Genomic DNA, 20,892 nt, shown 5'->3' with positions numbered 1-20,892 from the left:
CTTAGAAGTCGTGTTGACCTCTTTTGTTCCTAATACCAGATTTGAATTGACGCAACTTTGACAGTTTTCTATAAAACCCAGAGTTGTCTTCTAAAACGGCCTGCTTTTTCACTCCGGGAAATGTTGACTTGGAGACTTCGACAACATGAAACTGCTTCTCGTCTCAGCGCTTCTGGGGTGCCTCGGTAAGTGGGCTTATCCATGCAATGACAATTACACATGGAAAAATACCAATAGCAAGTGATTGCTTTAATTTCTATTTCACCATTTTATCATTGCATTTCTGCTGTCCTCAGCTACAGCGTATGCTGCCCCAGCTGAGAGAAATGTGAAATGGTGCGTAACGTCGAACCAAGAGTTGCAGAAATGCAAGGATCTTGAAGCAAAGGCGGCCCAGTTTTCATGCGTAAAGAGGGACGATTCTTTTGAATGCATCAAAGCCATCAAGGTGAGAGACTAACTACTTATATCAGAATCTCTACTATCAAACAGTATTTAAATTAGACTTTTGTCATTTCTGACTTGTACGTGTTCTTGTGCGTTTTACCTTTGCGGTAATTAAATACAAAACTCCATGCATTTGAATGGTTACGCACATTGTACATGCATGGTGACTCACAGCAACGTAAAGAGAGCGTTTCATTTATGCACGTAGTTTATATTATTTTGAGGGATAGTTTTTTGAAGTTCAACAACATTTTGAAACTACTAGTCTCATGTAGAATAGATAGCAGCCCATGCTTAATTTCCAGCCTGCACCAGTTGAGCCACTTGCATAAACAACCTTGTGAGGCACAGGTCTATTGTTGGAGTTTTTTCTGTCTTTCTCCTTCACCGATGTCTCTCTCTGTGTCCCTGACAGGGGGGTGAGGCTGATGCCATCACTCTGGATGGAGGAGATATTTACATAGCTGGCCTCCACCCCCACAACCTGCAGCCCATCATTGCAGAGGACTATGGTGAGGGTAAGCATCTCAATACCAAGTTCAAGATTTCCTTGAAGTCTTTTTCTGTTAAATTGAATATGTTATACATATTTTTCTCTATAAGGCTTGGCGAAATGTTGAATCTATGTCTATTGGTGAATGAAAGAGACTGGGTATACAATGGCCCTTAGCACTTCAGTTGAACAGATAAGCCAACAGAAAGTTGATGATTCTGTACTTTGAACCGGATCAAATGGTTTCTGTCTGAATCTGGTTTCTGGCCGTTGTATTGATGGCTCCTCTCCTGTCCATCAGACTCTGACATCTGCAATTATGCCGTGGCCGTGGCCAAGAAGGGCACTGACTTTGGGTTCAACAACCTCTGTGGCAAGAAGTCCTGCCACACCGGCTTTGGCATGTCAGCAGGCTGGAACATTCCCATCGGTGCCCTGGTGACTGAGGGCCAGATCAAATGGGCCGGCATCGATGACAAACCTGTGGAGTCGGGTGAGTGGCTGCACTGCTTTGGGGTATTTATTCATTTCATTAATCTAGCAGGGACTATTATGCATAATAATCAACATCTCAAACATAACTGAGACTTGACAGAGTTATCTAAACAGTTGCCGTAGTCAATTGTTACCCAGTGGGGAATGTTTGGATTGTTGATGTGTTTATTCCTCTGTCAGTTGTGTGGGTAAAATATGTGTTGTATATACTGTATGTTCTGAACATACTGTACAGGGACTGTGTGCTGGTATGCTTAATCCTATCATAGAGTTTTCATAGTCATACTAAGGAAGTCTCGAGGTTTTGCTCGCCTGAGGTAGAGTATCTTATGATAAGCTGTAGACCACACTATTTACCAAGAGAGTTTTCATCTATATTTTTCATAGCTGTCTATTTACCACCACAAACCAATGCTGGCATTAAGATTGCACTGAATGAGTTGTACAAGGCCATTAATCAACAGGAAAACGCTCATCCAGATGCAGCGCTCCTAGTAGCCGGGGACTTTAATGCAGGGAAACTTAAATCCGTTCTACCTCATTTCTACCAGCATGTTAAATGTGCAACCAGAGGGGAAAAAACTCTAGACCACCTTTACTCCACACACAAAGACGCATACAAAGCTCTCCCTCGCCCTCCATTTGGCAAATCTGACCATAACTCTATCCTCCTGATTCCTGCTTATAAGCAAAAACTGAAGCAGGAAGCACCAGTGATTCGGCTAATAAAAAAGTGGTCAGATGACGCAGATGCTAAGCTACAGGACTGTTTTGCTAGCACAGACTGGAACATGTTCCGGGATTCTTCAGACAGCATTGAGGAGTACACCACATCAGTCACTGGCTTCATCAATAAGTGCATCGATGATGTCGTCCCCACAGTGACCGTACGTACATACCCCAACCAGAAGCCATGGATTACAGGAAACATCCGCACTGAGCTAAAGGGTAGAGCTGCCGCTTTCAAGGAACGGGACTCTAACCCGGACGCTTATAAGAAATCCCGCTATGACCTCCGACGAACCATCAAACAGGCAAAGAGTCTTGAATCATAAGATTGAATCATACTACACTGGCTCTGACGCTCGTCGGATGTGGCAGGGCTTGAAAACTATTACAGACTACAAAGGGAAGCACAGCCGCGAGCTGCCCAGTGACACAAGCCTACCAGACGAGCTAAACCACTTCTATGCTCGCTTCGAGGCAAGCAACACTGAAGCATGCACGAGAGCACCAGCTGTTCCGGACGACTATGTGATCACGCTCTCCGTAGCCGATGTGAGTAAGACTTTTAAGCAGGTCAACATTCACAAGGCCGCAGGGCCAGACGGATTACCAGGACGTGTACTCCGAGCATGTGCTGACCAACTGGCAAGTGTCTTCACTGACATTTTCAACATGTCCCTGACTGAGTCTGTAATACCAACATGTTTCAAGCAGACCACCATAGTCCCCGTGCCCAAGAACTCTAAGATAACCTGCCTAAATGACTACCGACCCGTAGCACTGACGTCTGTAGCCATGAAGTGCTTTGAAAGACTGGTCATGGCTCACATCAACAGCATAATCCCAGAAACCCTAGACCCACTCCAATTTGCATACCGCCCCAACAGATCCACAGATGATGCAATCTCTATCGCACTCCACACTGCCCTTTCCCACCTGGACAAGAGGAACACCTACGTGAGAATGCTATTCATTGACTACAGCTCAGCATTCAACACCATAGTGCCCTCTAAGCTCATCACTAAGCTAAGGATCCTGGGACTAAACACCTCCCTCTGCAACTGGATCCTGGACTTCCTGACGGGCCGCCCCCAGGTGGTAAGGGTAGGTAACAACACATCTGCCACACTGATCCTCAACACGGGGGCCCCTCAGGGGTGCGTGCTCAGTCCCCTCCTGTACTCTCTGTTCACCCATGACTGCATGGCCAGGCACGACTCCAACACCATCATTAAGTTTGCCGACGACACAACAGTGGTAGGCCTGATCACCGACAACGATGAGACAGCCTATAGGGAGGAGGTCAGAGATCTGGCCGTGTGGTGCCAGGACAACAACCTCTCCCTCAACGTGACCAAGACAAAGGAGATGATTGTGGACTACAGGAAAAAAAAGAGGACTGAGCACGCCCCCATTCTCATCGACGGGGCTGTAGTGGAACAGGTTGAGAGCTTCAAGTTCCTTGGTGTCCACATCACCAACGAACTATCATGGTCCAAACACACCAAGACAGTCGTGAAGAGGGCACGACAAAGCCTATTCCCCCTCAGGAGACTAAAAAGATTTGGCATGGGTCCTCAGATCCTCAAAAAATTCTACAGCTGCACCATCGAGAGCATCCTGACTGGTTGCATCACCGCCTGGTATGGCAACTGCTTGGCCTCTGACCGCAAGGCACTACAGAGGGTAGTGCGTACGGCCCAGTACATCACTGGGGCAAAGCTCCCTGCCATCCAGGACCTCTATACCAGGCGGTGTCAGAGGAAGGCCCTCAAAATTGTCAAAGACTCCAGCCACCCTAGTCATAGACTGTTCTCTCTGCTACCGCACGGCAAGCGGTACCGGAGTGCCAAGTCTAGGTCCAAAAGACTTCTCAACAGCTTCTACCCCCAAGCCATAAGACTCCTGAACAGCTAATCATGGCTACCCGGACTATTTGCACTGCCCCCCCACCCCATCCTTTTTACGCTGCTGCTACTCTGTTAAGTATTTATGCATAGTCACTTTAACTCTACCCACATGTACATATTACCTCAACTACCTCAACTAGCCGGTGCCCCCGCACATTGACTATGCAACGGTACCCCCCTGTATATATAGCCTCCCTACTGTCACTTTATTTTACTGTATATATAGCCTCCCTACTGTCACTTTATTTTACTTCTGCTCTTTTTTTCTCAACACTTTTTTGTTGTTGTTTTATTCTTACTTTTTTGTTTAAAATAAATGCACTGTTGGTTAAGGGCTGTAAGTAAGCATTTCACTGTAATGTCTGCACCTGTTGTATTCGGCGCATGTGACCAATAAAATTTGATTTGATTTGATTTGATTTGTTCCTGGATTCCATGACAATGGAGGAGATGGCTGCCGTTTTACGGCCCCCTAACCAATTGTGCTATTATGTGTGTTTTTTTTGTGTTATTTGTAATTTATTCTGTACATAATGTTTCTGCCACCGTCTCTTATGACCAAAAAGAGCTTCTGGATATCAGGACAGCGGTTACTCACCTCGTATTGGACAAATATTTTTTCTTCAACAAGTCGGATGCGAAGGATGTTCTACAGACACCCGACAAGGCCCAAATCCTCGTCATTCGCATGAGAAAGAGACAGAGGTATTGTGGACGTAGGTCGGGGTACCTTGTAAGGATCCGATGGCGAGCAAGTCATCTGCCTATTAGCCAACGTACAATAATTGTAAAACAAAATGGACGACCTTAGATCAAGGATTTTCTACCAACAAGATATTAAAAACTGTATCTTATGTTTCACCGAGTCGTAGCTGAACGATGACATGGATAACATACAGCTGGCGGGATATACGCTACATCGGCAGGATAGAACGGCTCTCCAGTAAGACAAGGGGTGGCGGTCTGTGTATATTTGTAAACAACAGCTGGTGCACGAAATCTAATACTAAGGAAGTCTCGAGGTTTTGCTCGCCTGAGGTAGAGTATCTCATGATAAGATCTTCTATATTTTTTGTGGCTGTCTATTTACCACCACAAACCGATGCTGGCACTAAGATTGCATTCAATGAGCTGTATAAGGCCATAAGCAAACATGAAAACGCTCATCCAGAGACAGCGCTCCTAGTGGCCGGGGACTTTAATACGGAAACTTAAATCCGTTCTACCTAATTTCTACCAGCATGTTAAATGTACAACCAGAGGAAAAACAACTCTAGACCACCTTTACTCCACACACAGAGACGCATACAAAGCTCTCCCTCGCCCTCCATTAGGCAAATCTGACCATAATTCTATCCTCCTGATTCCAGCTTATAAGCAAAAATAAAGCAGGAAGCACCAGTGACTCGGTTAAAAAGGAAGTGGTCAGATGACGCAGATGCTAAGCTACAGGACTGTTTTGCTAGCACAGACTGGAATATTGCGGAGTATACCACATCAGTCACTGGCTTCATCAACAAGTGCATCGATGACGTCGTCCCCACAGTGACCGTACGTATATACTCTAACCAGAAGCCATGGATTACAGGCAACATCCACACTGAGCCAAAGGGTAGAGCTGCCGCTTTCAAGGAGCGGGACTCTAACCCGGACGCTTATAAGAAATCCCGCTATGCCCTCCGATGAACCATCAAACAGGCAAAGAGTAAATACTGGACTAAGATTGAATCGTACTACACCGGCTCCGACGCTCGTCAGATGTGGCAGGGCTTGCAAACTATTACAGACTACAAAGGGAAGCACAGCCGTGAGCTGTCCAGTGACACGAGCCTACCAGACGAGCTAAATCACTTCTATGCTCGCTTCGAGGCAAGCAACACTGAAGCATTCAAGAGAGCATCAGCTGTTCCGGATGACTATGTGATCACACTTTCAGTAGCCGATGTGAGTAAGACTTTTAAGCAGGTCAACATTCACAAGGCCGCAGGGCCAGACGGATTACCAGGATGTGTACTCCGAGCATGCGCTGACCAACTGGCAAGTATCTTCACTGACATTTTCAACATGTCCCTGACTGAGTCTGTAATACCAACATGTTTCAAGCAGACCACAATAGGCCCTGTGCCCAAGAACACTAAGATAACCTGCCTAAATGACTACCGACCCATAGCACTCACGTCTGTAGCCATGAAGTGCTTTGAAAGGCTGGTCATGGCTCACATCAACACCATTATCCCAGAAACCATCATTAAGTTTGCCGACGACACAACAGTGGTAGGCCTGATCACTGACAACGATGAAACAGTCTATAGGGAGGAGGTCAGAGACCTGGCCGTATGGTGCCAGGATAACAAGCCTCCCACAACGTGATCAAGACAAAGGAGATGATTGTGGACTACAGGAAAAAAATGAGGACTGAGCACGCCCCCATTCTCATCGACAGGGCTGTAGTTGAACAGGTTGAGAGCTTCAAGTTCCTTGGTGTCCACATTACCAACAAACTATCATGGTCCAAACACACCAAAACAGTTGTGAAGAGGGCACAACAAAGCCTATTCCCCCTCAGGACACTGAAAAGAGTTGACATGGGTCCTCAGATCCTCAAAAAGTTCTACAGCTGCATCATCGAGAGAATGCTGACTGGTTGCATCACTGCCTGGTATGGCAACTGCTCGGCCTCCGACTGCAAGGCACTACAGAGGGCAGTGCGTACGGCCCAGTACATCACTGGGGCCAAGCTTCCTGCCATCCAGGACCTCTATACCAGGCGGTGTTCAAGGAAGGCCCTAAAAATTGTCAAAGACTCCAGCCACCCTAGTCATAGACTGTGCTCTCTGCTACCGCACGGCAAGCGGTACTGGAGTGCCAAGTCTAGGTCCAAAAGGCTTCTTAACAGCTTCTACCCCCAAGCCATAAGACTCCTGAACAGCTAATCATGGCTACCCGGACTATTTGCATTGTCCACAACCACCACACCCCACCCCCTCTTTTACGCTGCTGCTACTCTGTTTATTATCTATGCATAGTCACTTTAACTCTACTGTAAGGTCTACTACACCTGTTGTATTCGGCGCATGTGGCAAATACTATTTGATTTGATTTCTCATGTGTGTGTTTTTGTTTTGCAGCGGTGAGTGACTTCTTCAATGCCAGCTGTGCTCCAGGAGCCCCTAAGGGTTCTAAACTGTGCCAGCTGTGTAAGGGAGACTGCTCCAAGTCTCACAAGGAGCCCTACTATGACTACGCCGGGGCCTTCCAGGGGGCCTTCATTTATCAAGGTGGCTGTGCACAAAAAATACTAAAATTGAGTGTGCCAGTTTTCCTGCAAAGGATGGTATTCATCAATTTTGAACTTGAAGGGAAAGTGATCTTATCTCCACGCTAATCTCAAACCATGCTTATGCACAACTTCTAGTTGTTTATCAATTGTATTGCAATTTGCTAGCAAATATTGTTATTTTGGGGAAATGGAAGTGTTTGTTGCTCTGGAACTATTATAATGGTAGGTTAATAAAAACATTAAAACGTAGGCCTAATGATAAAACGGATGCATGTGCCGTTGGTAAGAAGAGTGTATAGCAGCATGTCGCCTAATAAATGTATTCTACTTTTATTATATAGTCCTAAATCCTAATCATATTGCAGGGCATGTCTCTCCTTTTCTGACATGACTGGTTTATTCCCGCTACACAACAACTATTAGGCTACCATTTATCCATCGCTCATTCAATAGCCAACCATGCTCGAAAGTAAATAGACCGGTAGCCTATGACAGTATAGGTAGGCTACGGTATTGCTGTGCGAAAGGAGCGCGACATTAATAGCCTATTTAATCTCAGAGACTATACTAAGGCAGGAGATAGAAACTTAATCATGTATTTATTAACAAAATATTGAACAACTATTCATATTTTTTATAGAAGTGTCTGATGTAGGCAGCATTTACTTTTAAATTGTTCAATAAACAATCCGTCTGCGCAGGATGTGCGGCCAGTATTTGACAGCATTAGTCACAGCAAAAGTTGAAAACATTCTGCCCACACCTGTACAGAAATGTGATCAAATTTGCCATTGCGCTTTAGAAACGTTCATGGCTCAGTTCCAACATCTCCAAGTCATACAGCAACTGAGGGCGTTTTTGTTACCGTCAAAGGTGAATGGAGGGCATTTTCCAGGCGGGGTTGTAACGCTTGTTTACGAGCGCACAAATATAGTATGGCTCTGATTTATAAATGAAAACATGCTTTATGTTTGATAAATTCCAATACTTTGTTGCACACACAAATCCTAGAAGCTCCAGGTACACCAGAATTTAGTGAGACATTTACACACGGTTGATAAATCAGGTCCCAAATTAGAACTCCTACTCTGAGATTATTCTGAATATGGGCCCGGGAGTTTCTTCTGACAATGTGACCTGTGGGCCCAGTGTCATGAACCCTGCATCCTGAGTCGGTTCCTGCCTGTGTTGTCATTTTTCTGCTCGGGATCTCCAGTTTCCCGAGGGTTCTGGAACGCTCCCTGCCTGGTTGCCGGGCGACGTTGCTAGGCGGGAGCTCTCCTGATTTTCCGCACCTGCATCCCATCAGCGATCTGCACACCTGGTCCTGATCATCACCCTTTTTAGGCTCTGACCTGACATCCATTCCCTGCCGGATCGTTAGCCATGAACAGTATGTTTATCAGTGTATCAGCCTTGGAGCTTCTAGCGTTAGTTCTGTTGTTTTGCACCTTGTTGGCTTGCTGTGTACTTACCTCCGTTTTGTTCTATCTGCAGTCACTCACCCGGAACCTTCACCCAACCCCTGCCTGGTGGTCGGCGGCTGCCGAGCCATTATTGGACCTGCCACTGAACTCCCACCAACTCATCTCCGCCGCCCGGTCTGTTCCCTGGATTATTCAGCATCACTTTTGAATCTGTTCAATAAATACCCACCTTCGTATCTACTCACCTTGTCCTGGTCTGCTTCTGGGTTCTGGCTTTGTAACCCGTGACAGAACGATCCGGCCAGTAATGAACCCAGCGGACCTGGACTCTGTTCGCCATGCCATTACCCATCAGGAGAAGATGTTGGGACATCATAGCACGGCACTACAGGAGATAGCGTTGTCAGTTCGGAACCTTTCTACCAGTCTGACGGAGATCCAGGTCCAGCGCAGTTTTCCGGTGGAGAATCCACTACCGGTTTCACCCATCTCGCCTGCCGCTTCTGGAGCTGTGTCCTTCCGTGAGCCCAAGGTTCCGACGCCGGATAAATATGAGGGGGAGCTGGGAAGATGCCGTTCTTTCCTTATGCAGTGTGGATTAGTGTTCGATCTACAGCCCTACTCTTATGCCACAGACAAGGCTAGGATAGCCTTTGTTATTGAGTTGCTGCGTGGTCGAGCGCTGGAGTGGGCTTCAGCCGTTTGGGAACGACAGGACACCTGCATGGCTTCATACCAGGGGTTCACGGCCGAGATGAGGAAGCTATTCGACCATTCCGTCCGAGGTATGGACGCAGCTAGGCGCCTGTTTTCGCTTCGCCAAGGAACTCGCAGCGTTGCCGACTTCGTGATCGAGTTCAGGACGTTGGCTGTGGAGAGTGGGTGGAATGAGGAGTCTCTGCAAGCGGCCTTTTACCAGGGCCTGTCGGAGCAGCTCAAGGATGAGTTGATCTCCTATCCGGAGCCTAGTGACCTGGACAGCTTGGTAGCCTTGTCTATTCGGGTGGATAACCGAGTTCGAGAGCGAAGGAGGGAGAAGCAATGGGGCCCGTCCAATCGATCAGCTTCTCAGTTCCCAGTCGGGTCGGGGGGTGGACCAGAATTCGTCGATCATTGTCCTCCACACAGGATTAGTGGAGAGGTCCTGCCTTCCGATTCTGAACCCATGCAAGTGGGGCGGCACGGGTTAACCAAGGAGGAGCGCCAACATAGACGTAAGACCAACTGCTGTCTCTACTGTGGTAGTTCGGGACATTACATCTCCACTTGTTCCCGGCGGTCGTCAAACTGCTCGGCTCGCTAAAGTTGGGAGGACTTTTAGCGAGCCAGTTTCAACCTCTCAATACCTCTGTCAGACCCCGTTTCCCGGCTACCCTCATGAACAGGAATCAGAGCTTAGCGATTAACGCTTTTGTCGATTCAGGTGCCGATGGAAGCTTTATTGATGCCGAAGTGGTGGAACAGCTGGGGCTTTCCAAGGAGCAATTACCGGAAGCCATTGAAGCTACCACTCTGAACGGCAGTAGTCTGGCACGTATCATGATGAGGACTGAACCGGTTAAGATGCTGTTGTCAGGGAATCATTCTGAGGTGATCTCATTCTTCATTCTGCCTTCTTCCCATGTTCCTCTGGTCCTTGGATACCCCTGGCTGAAGGAACACAATCCCACGTTCGATTGGGTGACGGGCAAGTTAACTAGTTGGAGCCTTGATTGTCATGCTAACTGTCTCAAGACTGCCTGTTCCCATTCGGTTCCCAGTCAGGTGATTGAGGCTAAACCCCCAGATTTGTCCCTGGTTCCCGAGACATATCACGATTTGGGGGAAGTGTTCAGTAAGCAGAGGGCTCTGTCACTCCCTCCCCACCGACCATATGATTGTGCCATCAACCTGTTCCCTGGAGCTGTCTATCCCAAGGGACGGTTATACAGTATCTCCCGACCTGAACGTGAGGCTTTGGAGACCTACATCAAGGAGTCCCTAGCTGCTGGCCTCATTCGTCCCTCGTCATCACCCCTGGGGGCAGGATTCTTCTTTGTGGGTAAGAAGGATGGCTCTCTTCGACCGTGTATTGATTATCGGGGGTTGAATGATATCACGGTCAAGAACAAGTATCCCCTGCCCTTGATGAGCTCTGCCTTCGACTCCTTACAGGGTGCTACTGTGTTCACCAAGCTAGACCTACGCAATGCGTATCACCTGGTCCGGATCAGAGAGGGGGACGAGTGGTTGACGGGTTTCAATACACCGATGGGTCACTTCGAGTATCAGGTGATGCCGTTTGGACTGACCAATGCTCCAGCTGTATTCCAGAGTATGGTGAATGACGTCCTGAGAGATATGATCGGTCTCTTTGTGTTTGTTTACCTGGATGACATTCTGATCTTCTCGAAGGAACCTTCCAACCACGTCCAGCATGTCAGGCAGGTTCTGCAGCGATTGTTGGAGAATCGCCTGTTCGTGAAGGCCGAGAAGTGCGAATTTCACACCCACACTACATCCTTCCTCGGGTACATCATCTCCAGGGGAGAGATTAGGATGGACCAGGAGAAGGTTAGGGCGGTTCTGGAATGGGCCCAGCCCGGTACGAGATTGCAGCTCCAGAGGTTTCTGGGGTTTGCGAATTTCTACCGCAGATTCATCCGGGATTACAGCCGTGTGGCCGCTCCGTTAACTGCCCTGACTTCCAGTACCAGGACCTTCAATTGGAATCCGGAGGCGGACCGAGCGTTCCTGGATTTGAAGAGGCGATTCACCAACGCACCGATTCTCTCTCAACCTGACACGGCCCGTCAGTTCGTCGTTGAAGTGGATGCGTCTGATGTGGGGGTTGGCGCCATCCTGTCCCAGCGATGCTCCACTGACGGTAAACTCCATCCCTGCGCCTACTACTCTCGTCATCTTTCGTCTGCGGAGAGGAACTACGATGTGGGTAACCGGGAGCTTCTCGCGGTGAAGCTTGCCTTGGAGGAGTGGCGCCACTGGTTGGAGGGGGCGGAGCAACCGTTTATTGTCTGGACTGACCACAAGAATCTTGCTTACGTGCAATCCGCTAGACGTCTCAACTCCCGTCAGGCCAGGTGGGCTTTGTTTTTCGGACGCTTTAATTTTTCCCTGACGTTCCGACCTGGATCTAAGAACGGCAAGGCGGACGCCTTGTCCCGGATGTTCTCCAAGACGGAGGAGAGTGGGGCCAAGACCGAGACGATTCTTCCCCGGAACTGTGTCGTGGGAGCAGTTATGTGGAAGATTGAGGAGGAGGTTATGGCGGCCCTTCGGACGCAGCCCGGTCCCGGTAACGGTCCACCCGGTCGGTTGTTTGTGCCTGAGTCGGTTCGTTCTGCTGTCCTCCAATGATCCCACGCCAGCAAGATGGCTTGTCACCCTGGCGTGGCTCGGACGATGGCGTTTCTTCGCAGACGATTTTGGTGGCCTTGCATGGGAGAGGATACTCGGAGGTTTGTTGCTGCCTGTCCAGTGTGTGCGCAGAATAAGAGTGCCAATCGGCCCAGCTCTGGACTACTTCACCCCCTCCCTATTCCCCGGCGACCATGGTCGCATCTGGCCCTGGACTTTGTCACTGGGTTGCCCTCTTCTGAGGGGAACACGGTCGTTCTGACTATCGTGGACAGATTCAGCAAGTTCGCCCACTTTGTGCCCATTTCCAAGCTTCCCTCTGCCTCTGAGACGTCCGAGATCCTGGTTAGGGAGGTTTTCAGGGCCACGGGTTGCCCAGTGACATCGTTTCCGACCGTGGTCCTCAGTTTACCTCTGCTGTCTGGAAGTCCTTCTGTTTGGCCATTGGAGCTACAGTCAGTCTCACATCTGGTTTTCACCCCCAATCTAATGGTCAGGCGGAGAGAGCCAACCAGAAGATGGAATCCACGCTATGCTGCCTTGTCTCCTCCAACCCCACCTCCTGGGTCTCTCAGCTGCCTTGGGTTGAGTATGCCCACAATACTCTCCCTACATCTGCCACTGGGATGTCTCCCTTCCAGTGCCTGTATGGCTACCAACCTCCCTTGTTTCCTTCTCAGGAGAAGGATCTCTCAGTGCCCTCTGTTCAGGCCCACATTCGTCGTTGCCACCGGACCTGGCATCGGGCCAGAAAGTCCCTCCTTAGAGTTTCTGACCGGTATCAGCTCCAGGCGAATCGTCGCCGGATTCCCGCTCCCACCTATACCATCGGAGATAGGGTCTGGTTGGCCACACGGGATCTTCCTCTACGGACTGAGTCTAGGAAGCTGTCACCGAAGTTCATTGGTCCGTTTGTGGTGGAGAAGGTGATCAATCCTGTTGCAGTTCGACTCAAGTTACCGAGAACGCTCAGAGTCCATCCCACCTTTCATGTCTCCTGCCTCAAGCCTGTTCTCCTCAGTCCTCTGTTGCCCCCTCCGCCTCCTCCTCCTCCCCCTCGGATGATCGGAGGTGGTCCTGCCTACACGGTGCGACGCATTATGGATTCCAGACGGCGGGGCCGGGGTTTCCAGTATCTCGTGGACTGGGAGGGGTATGGTCCTGAAGAGAGGAGTTGGATTCCTCGGCGACAGATCCTTGATGCTGACCTCCTTCGTGACTTCTACCGCCTCCATCCTGGCGCTCCGGGTAGTCCGCCCGGTGGCGTTCGTCGGAGGGGGGGTACTGTCATGAACCCTGCATCCTGAGTCGGTTCCTGCCTGTGTTGTCATTTTTCTGCTCGGGATCTCCAGTTTCCCGAGGGTTCTGGAACGCTCCCTGCCTGGTTGCCGGGCGACGTTGCTAGGCGGGAGCTCTCCTGATTTTCCGCACCTGGATCCCATCAGCGATCTGCACACCTGGTCCTGATCATCACCCTTTTTAGGCTCTGACCTGACATCCATTCCCTGCCGGATCGTTAGCCATGAACAGTATGTTTATCAGTGTATCAGCCTTGGAGCTTCTAGCGTTAGTTCTGTTGTTTTGCACCTTGTTGGCTTGCTGTGTACTTACCTCCGTTTTGTTCTATCTGCAGTCACTCACCCGGAACCTTCACCCAACCCCTGCCTGGTGGTCGGCGGCTGCCGAGCCATTATTGGACCTGCCACTGAACTCCCACCAACTCATCTCCGCCGCCCGGTCTGTTCCCTGGATTATTCAGCATCACTTTTGAATCTGTTCAATAAATACCCACCTTCGTATCTACTCACCTTGTCCTGGTCTGCTTCTGGGTTCTGGCTTTGTAACCCGTGACACCCAGAGTGTTTCCTCCTCAGGTCACATGTTCAGGATTAACTCTGGGCCCTAAACATCACACCTGACACTGACAGATACACCAGGATGAACATCAACAAAATCACACAAAAATGTGTGCTAACTCATTTGTGCTCAAACACGGCTTCAACCTGTTCTCTTCCGATGGTTATGCAGCCAAGAACCTGATGTTCAAGGACTCCACCAAGAAACTAGTGCAGCTGCCCATGAACACTGACTCCTTCCTCTACCTGGGAGCTGAGTACATGAGCACCATCCGCTCCCTGACGAAAGGTGAGGCCACACACACACACACACCCACACCCACTCATGTCTTAGGCTGTTAGGTCATTGCAATCTCCCCAACATTTGCTTTTCAGCGCAGCGGCCACAGGTTCCATCTCCAGGGCCATGAAATGGTGTGCCGTGGGCCATACCGAGAAGACCAAGTGTGATGCCTGGACAATCAACAGCGAAGGAAACGGTGGATCCATGATTGAATGCCAGGACGCACCCACAGTGGAGGAATGCATCAAGAAGATCATGGTAAGGCTATGGGAGAAGAGAGGTCCACTGTGTTCTCTATAGCTCAGTTGGTAGAGCATGGCTCTTGCAACACAGGATAGTGGGTTCATTTCCAGGGACCAGCCATACGTAAACAATTTATGCACGCATGACTAAGTCACTTTGGATAAAAGCGTCTGCTAAATTGTATATATTTTTATTAGAAGGTGGGGGTGGAGAAAACGTTTTATTAGCAAGGTGTGATGTGCACTTTATAGTTTTTTCTTTCGAGAGTAATTCCCTTAATCTCATTTCTTTCTTTCTTTCTTTCTTTCTTTCTTTCTTTCTTTCTTTCTTTCTTTCTTTCTTTCTTTCTTTCTTTCTTTCTTTCTTTCTTTCTTTCTTTCTTTCTTTCTTTCTTTCTTTCTTTCTTTCTTTCTTTCTTTCTTTCTTTCTTTCTTTCTTTCTTTCTTTCTTTCTTTCTTTCTTTCTTTCTTTCTTTCTTTCTTTCTTTCTTTCTTTCTTTCTTTCTTTCTTTCTTTCTTTCTTTCTTTCTTTCTTTCTTTCTTTCTTTCTTTCTTTCTTTCTTTCTTTCTTTCTTTCTCTATTTATATTTTGTTTTCTCTTTCCACAGCGTAAAGAGGCAGATGCCATAACGGTGGATGGTGGGCAGGTGTACACTGCTGGAAAATGTGGTCTGGTCCCTGTCATGGTGGAGCAGTATGATGCAGGTATAACACACACACACGCTAATATCATCGATTTGTCTTCCCTTCTCCCTTTCTCTCCCCCTCCTGCTCTGTCTCAACAATGTTAACATGCTGAATTTCTCTTTTTCTCCTCACAGCTCTGTGCAGCACCCCTGGTGGTAAGTACACATGCTTACACCTACTTCCTCACAAAACATACACCATACTATAATTCTACAGTATTGCTACAGTAAGATGTATTGGGCCGGTTTCCCGGACACCGATCAAGCCTAGTGATGGACTGTTCTCTTTAACCTCCTCCCTCTATGTGTGTCCTCTCAGAGGATTCATCCTACTATGCGGTGGCAGTGGCAAAGAAGGGCTCTGGGGTGAACTGGAACAACCTGAAGGGCAAGAGGTCATGCCACACCGGCTTGGGCAGAACCGCAGACTGGAACATACCCATGGGTCTCATCCACAACAAGACTAACAACTGCGACTTCAGTGAGTGTGTGTGTGTGTGAGAGAGTTTATAATATGTCTCATTCTATACTTGTGTACCAGTATGTCTATGAATGTAGTATATCTCCTTCTTCCTGTATTCAGCTAAGTACTTCAGTAAGGGCTGTGCTCCTGGATTTGAGAAGAGGTCTCCCTTCTGTGCCCAGTGTAAGGGCAGTGGGAAGGCCGTGGGAGATGAGGACAAGTGCAAAGCTAATGCTGATGAGCAGTACTACGGCTACGCTGGAGCCTTCAGGTAGGGGGCGCCACCACAATGGTGGAGTCAATAGTGGAGCTGATAGTTGAGTCCTTCACCAGGATCTATTGTAATAGTGATGGCGGACTATAGAAAATATATTTGTTGACCTATAGTACATTTCTCACTATCTTAAATATCTAATGGTCTGTCTTGATATCTCCTTCCAGATGTCTGGTTGAAAATGCTGGAGATGTTGCCTTCATAAAACACACTATTGTACCAGAGAACAGCGATGGTAAGTGTGTCTGCTTTACACGTCCTACTGCTCTCTCTCTGTCTCTCTGTCTCTCTGTCTGTCTGTCTGTCTGTCTGTCTGTCTGTCTGTCTGTCTGTCTGTCTGTCTGTCTGTCTGTCTGTCTGTCTGTCTGTCTGTCTGTCTGTCTGTCTCATCCTCCTGAATTTCACTCCTCCTCTTTTGATCTTCTCTCTCTCCTATAGATGAATCTGTACTCATCGTTATTTCTCTATCACACATTTTCTGTGGCTCTCTGTATCTGTGGCTCTCTGTATCTGTGGCTCTCTGTATCTGTGGCTCTCTGTATCTGTGGTTCTCTGTATCTGTGGCTCTCTGTATCTGAACAGCGATGGTAAGTGTGTCTGCTTTACACGTCCTACTGCTCTCTCTCTGTCTCTCTGTCTGTCTGTCTGTCTGTCTGTCTGTCTGTCTGTCTGTCTGTCTGTCTGTCTGTCTGTCTGTCTGTCTGTCTGTCTGTCTGTCTCATCCTCCTGAATTTCACTCCTCCTCTTTTGATCTTCTCTCTCTCCTATAGATGAATCTGTACTCATCGTTATTTCTCTATCACACATTTTCTGTGGCTCTCTGTATCTGTGGCTCTCTGTATCTGTGGCTCTCTGTATCTGTGGCTCTCTGTATCTGTGGTTCTCTGTATCTGTGGCTCTCTGTATCTGAACAGCGATGGTAAGTGTGTCTGCTTTACACGTCCTACTGCTCTCTCTCTGTCTCTCTGTCTGTCTGTCTGTCTGTCTGTCTGTCTGTGTGTCTCATCCTCCTGAACTTCACTCCTCCTCTTTTGATCTTCTCTCTCTCCTATAGATGAATCTGTACTCATCGTTATTTTCTGTGGCTCTCTGTATCTGTGGTTGTCTGTATCTGTGGTTGTCTGTATCTGTGGTTCTCTGTATCTGTGGTTCTCTGTATCTCTGTATCTGTGGTTCTCTGTATCTGTGGTTCTCTGTATCTGTGGCTCTCTGTATCTGAAAAGGAAGTCTTCAACTCCCTCCTTTCTCTCTCTCTCTCGCCCTCCATCCTTCCCTGTAGGTAATGGTCCAACTTGGGCAAAGGGCCTTAAGTCCACTGACTTTGAACTACTCTGCCAGGACGGTACTACCCAGCCAATCACAAATTTCCGTGATTGCCACCTGGCCAAGGTGCCCGCCCACGCCGTGATAACATGCCCAGAGACCCGCGGAATGGTGGTGTCCTTCCTTCTGGAGCAGCAGGTGGGTGTTAAGACTTATAGCCAGCAGCTAGCTGCTTAAGACAACTCATTAGTCAGTTTAGCCAAGGATAAGCAACTCCAGTACTAGAAGGCTACAGTTTGTAAGGTTTTGTCCCAGCCCAGCACTAACACACTGGAACATAAGCCTGCACATACTGTGGCCTTCCATTTTTCCCATTTCCACCCATGCTCTCCAAGCTGATCTAAGATCAGTTTTGGGGATCTATTAAATACACATTTAGTGTAAGAAAGTCTAAAATATAATTTTTTAAAGGTTTATCATTAATCTAACCACCAAGTAAATATTTTCTCCCTGTGTTTAGGCCAAGTTCGGCTCTAGTGGCAGCGATCCCTCATTTAAGATGTTCCAGTCGTACAATGGAATGAACCTGCTCTTCAAGGATAATACAAAGTGTCTCCAGGAGATCCCAAGAGAACGCAACTACCAGGATTTCCTTGGGGAAGAGTACATGATCGCCATGCAATCACTCAGGAAGTGCTCTGACAGTACCTCAGGTACAGTCCCATTACGTGACAACCTTACGTGACAACCTTAGACACACATGTGCACACACACACACACACACACACACACACACACACACTGTATAAATGACATATCTGCATCTAAAGCTAAAACCTGTTCTCCCATTCCCTCTCAGATCTGGAGAAGTCATCCACTTTCCATTCCTGCCAGCAGAAGCAGTAGTGGAGCTCACCTTTGTGGCAAACACACACTCGCTCTCTGTCACGAGAATTTCTATCTCTAATTAATCAAATTTAATGCTCTGAATAATTCCCAGAGGGTGTAAATTCTCTGGTTTAATCATGAATTAAACAAAGGTCCGCAACCAGCAAGAATGATCTGTATTTTTAATCATGGAGAGCTCTGGCGCCAAAAAACATACATACAGCTTTTATATCCCTTGACACACAAAGGCACTTTGCTCCGCCCACCTTTAAACCGTTTCTTAGTCCCCTTCACCCTGGAATGCTTTCTCAACAGTTTCTAACTTCCCCCCTCTGTTAGTGGGTTGACACTACATTATAACTCTAACACCTCACACATTTATACTATATTTGGGGTGAAATCCTTTAGTCATTATTCTTAAAATACAAATTAATCTATCAATCCACTAAATGTTTTCACATTCAGGATAAATGTATTTACAAGCATGATTAATCTCAGAGATTACGTCAGAACTAATAAACATTACATCCAATGGCGGTCTTTCAGGGTCAAAATCCTCGTCATCTACCAAGCCTGGAGGATCGTTTTTCACATTCCCCTGGTCAGAGTCCGGAGTCGGTCCATCTCTCATCATAGTTGAGATACTGCATTTCACCAACGCCTTACTCACCAATCCTCAGACACAGGGAACAAGACAACAACCACATAATACAAGAATACCCATACAAACATTGACCGCCCCTAAGATGGTGGCTGCTATGGTTTTCTATTTACCAAACATTTCATCAAACCACCCTATCCACGATGTACTAACTTCTGAGTTCTCAGTTCATTCTTCACTTAGTGCAGTTAATTCTGCAAGAGCTCTGGTGACTGTCCCATCCAGTGTGGTGTTGTTAGGGATAAATGTGCAACAATGGCTTATCATTCTATAGACACCGGCCCTTTCTGCCTGATCTAGAGCCAACCTCTTTTACTAAGACATGAGTGGGATGGCGGATCATTTCAGAAATCCCTTTTACTGCATCCCTAGTCCCGCCAATAAATCGTTGTTGGTCGTAATATATATAATTAATCCACTTCACAATTTTGTTTATTGTCACCTACCAAAAGAACGTGGTAGTAAACCCTTCCCCTAATTCTTTCATAGCTTGTTATCCATCCGATACCCCCCCTTGGTATCCCAATCGCATCCATCTAAATAGGGCTATTCTCCTTCTTGTTAAAACTCCTCCTATGTCTGTTTAACCCTTTCCTTGGTTCCTGGAGACTAGTTCTAACTAGCTGAATCAGTAGAACCAGGGTGCACGTATCCAGCCACCATTTTGGTATTCTCTGCCTTATACTGCCTTTACTGGCACACGCCCACCACACATCGGTTACAGGGGCTGTAAGGTTCAGAATTCTCTCCTGTGCTTCTGAACTCCAGTCAATCACATTACTACTATCTCCAATTGATAATTGGTGATGTCTTTGTTTCTCTTTACCCCCCATCTGGATGTTCAGTCCCGCTCGGTCTCATATTCCCGTCCCAAAGTGTGTTTAAACACTTGTGTCTAGGAACAATCCGCCGTGGGGGCCGAACACTAATATAATGGGATTTTATAATCCCAAATTGCTTATTGACATGTACCCCACCCATTGGCTACGTCCCTAACCCTTATTTTGAATCCGACAGTCTGCCCTTCTCTGACTTCCATTTTGTAGGCCACTCGTCCTTGACGGTCAGTATGTCGGGTCGCTTCTCTTCTCTTTTACTTCTTAACAATGGTAAGGGCATAGCGTAATTGGTGGTGGATCTTGACATATCAAGACCATTGCCGAGACTATGATGCAGCTCAAGTTACCCCTATTCCCAAAAACCGCCAACCCTCTCCTGTCCTCAGTCTTTCTGCTTGGTATCACCCCATACTCACACCCTGAGAACACACTACAGTGATGATAGGTCGGGGTAGGAGATCTTCGTTAACAGAGGTGATCCCCAGACCCTATTGGTCCAGTTCTTCTCTCTAACTCTGCGTGTGTTCAGTGGTGCTTGTATGTGTTCTTACCTTTTTGCAGTGGGTAACATGGACCCAGGTTGCTCTTTCTGCTATTCTAATGGCAAAGGCAGTGACCAATATATCCTGATAGGGCCCTTCCCAACAGGCCTGCTTCCAGTCTTTCTTCTTTAGGGACTAGATGCTCACCAGTCACCTGGTTAGATAGAGTGGGTCACCTTCTCCTTTAGTTCACCTGTGGGGCACAAAACCTCTGACATACCGCTCACATCAGTATTCTCTTCTAGACTGTATCTAAAAAAAAATGTTTTTTTAAAAGTATTTTGTCCTCTCCTTCGTAAATTATTTAATCCTACCACTAGCCTCTTCCCCCCCTCTTGACTCATGTGTCAATATTACCACCTACCTAAACAATCACTTAGGTAATATTGGTAATTTATCATCCAATTGCCATCCCTTATTTATTTTTGAGACTGTCCCTTGCTTCTTTATTGCTCCTCCCACTTCCTTTGTATTTTATGGTGGCTAAATTCGACTTTCATTCAGTTCAGAATCAATCGTAATCCAATCAATCAATCTCTTATCTTGTAAAAACACTCATGTTTAGTTCAAACTCTGTTCTACCCCGGCTCTCCCGGGCTTGACCTGAAGACTGATGGTTGGACATGACAGGTCCATACTTAAATCTTTCAAACCTAACACAAACCCCCCCTTCATGCTGTAATCAATCAAGAAGATAGCAAAGGAGAGACAGGTTTTAGCCTGAACTCTGCTCAACCCTGGTGCCGCTCCCTTCACAATG

The 20,892-nt window shown here is 47.4% G+C and overlaps 1 protein-coding gene across 1 annotated transcript; it reads left to right on the top strand.

Moving 5' to 3' along the window:
- Positions 1 to 145: 145 nt before the first annotated feature.
- LOC311146271 (serotransferrin-1-like) lies at positions 146 to 18,165 on the top strand (the record flags this gene model as incomplete). The annotated part of the gene is made up of 15 exons (XM_084182766.1): positions 146 to 185; positions 297 to 448; positions 863 to 1,055; positions 1,242 to 1,433; positions 7,200 to 7,349; positions 14,164 to 14,280; positions 14,372 to 14,532; positions 15,125 to 15,221; positions 15,338 to 15,358; positions 15,522 to 15,683; positions 15,786 to 15,936; positions 16,107 to 16,174; positions 17,219 to 17,400; positions 17,723 to 17,915; positions 18,062 to 18,165. 15 exons carry the CDS (start codon positions 146 to 148, stop codon positions 18,106 to 18,108), a joined length of 1,926 nt encoding a protein of 641 aa, XP_084038892.1. The 3' UTR covers positions 18,109 to 18,165.
- Positions 18,166 to 20,892: the final 2,727 nt, after the last annotated feature.

Source organism: Coregonus lavaretus, assembly GCF_964263955.1.
Source record: "Coregonus lavaretus genome assembly, chromosome: 19".
Lineage (NCBI taxonomy): Eukaryota > Metazoa > Chordata > Actinopteri > Salmoniformes > Salmonidae > Coregonus > Coregonus lavaretus.
Note: the sequence above shows the minus strand (reverse complement) of the source record. Positions and strands in the feature narration are given on the sequence as shown.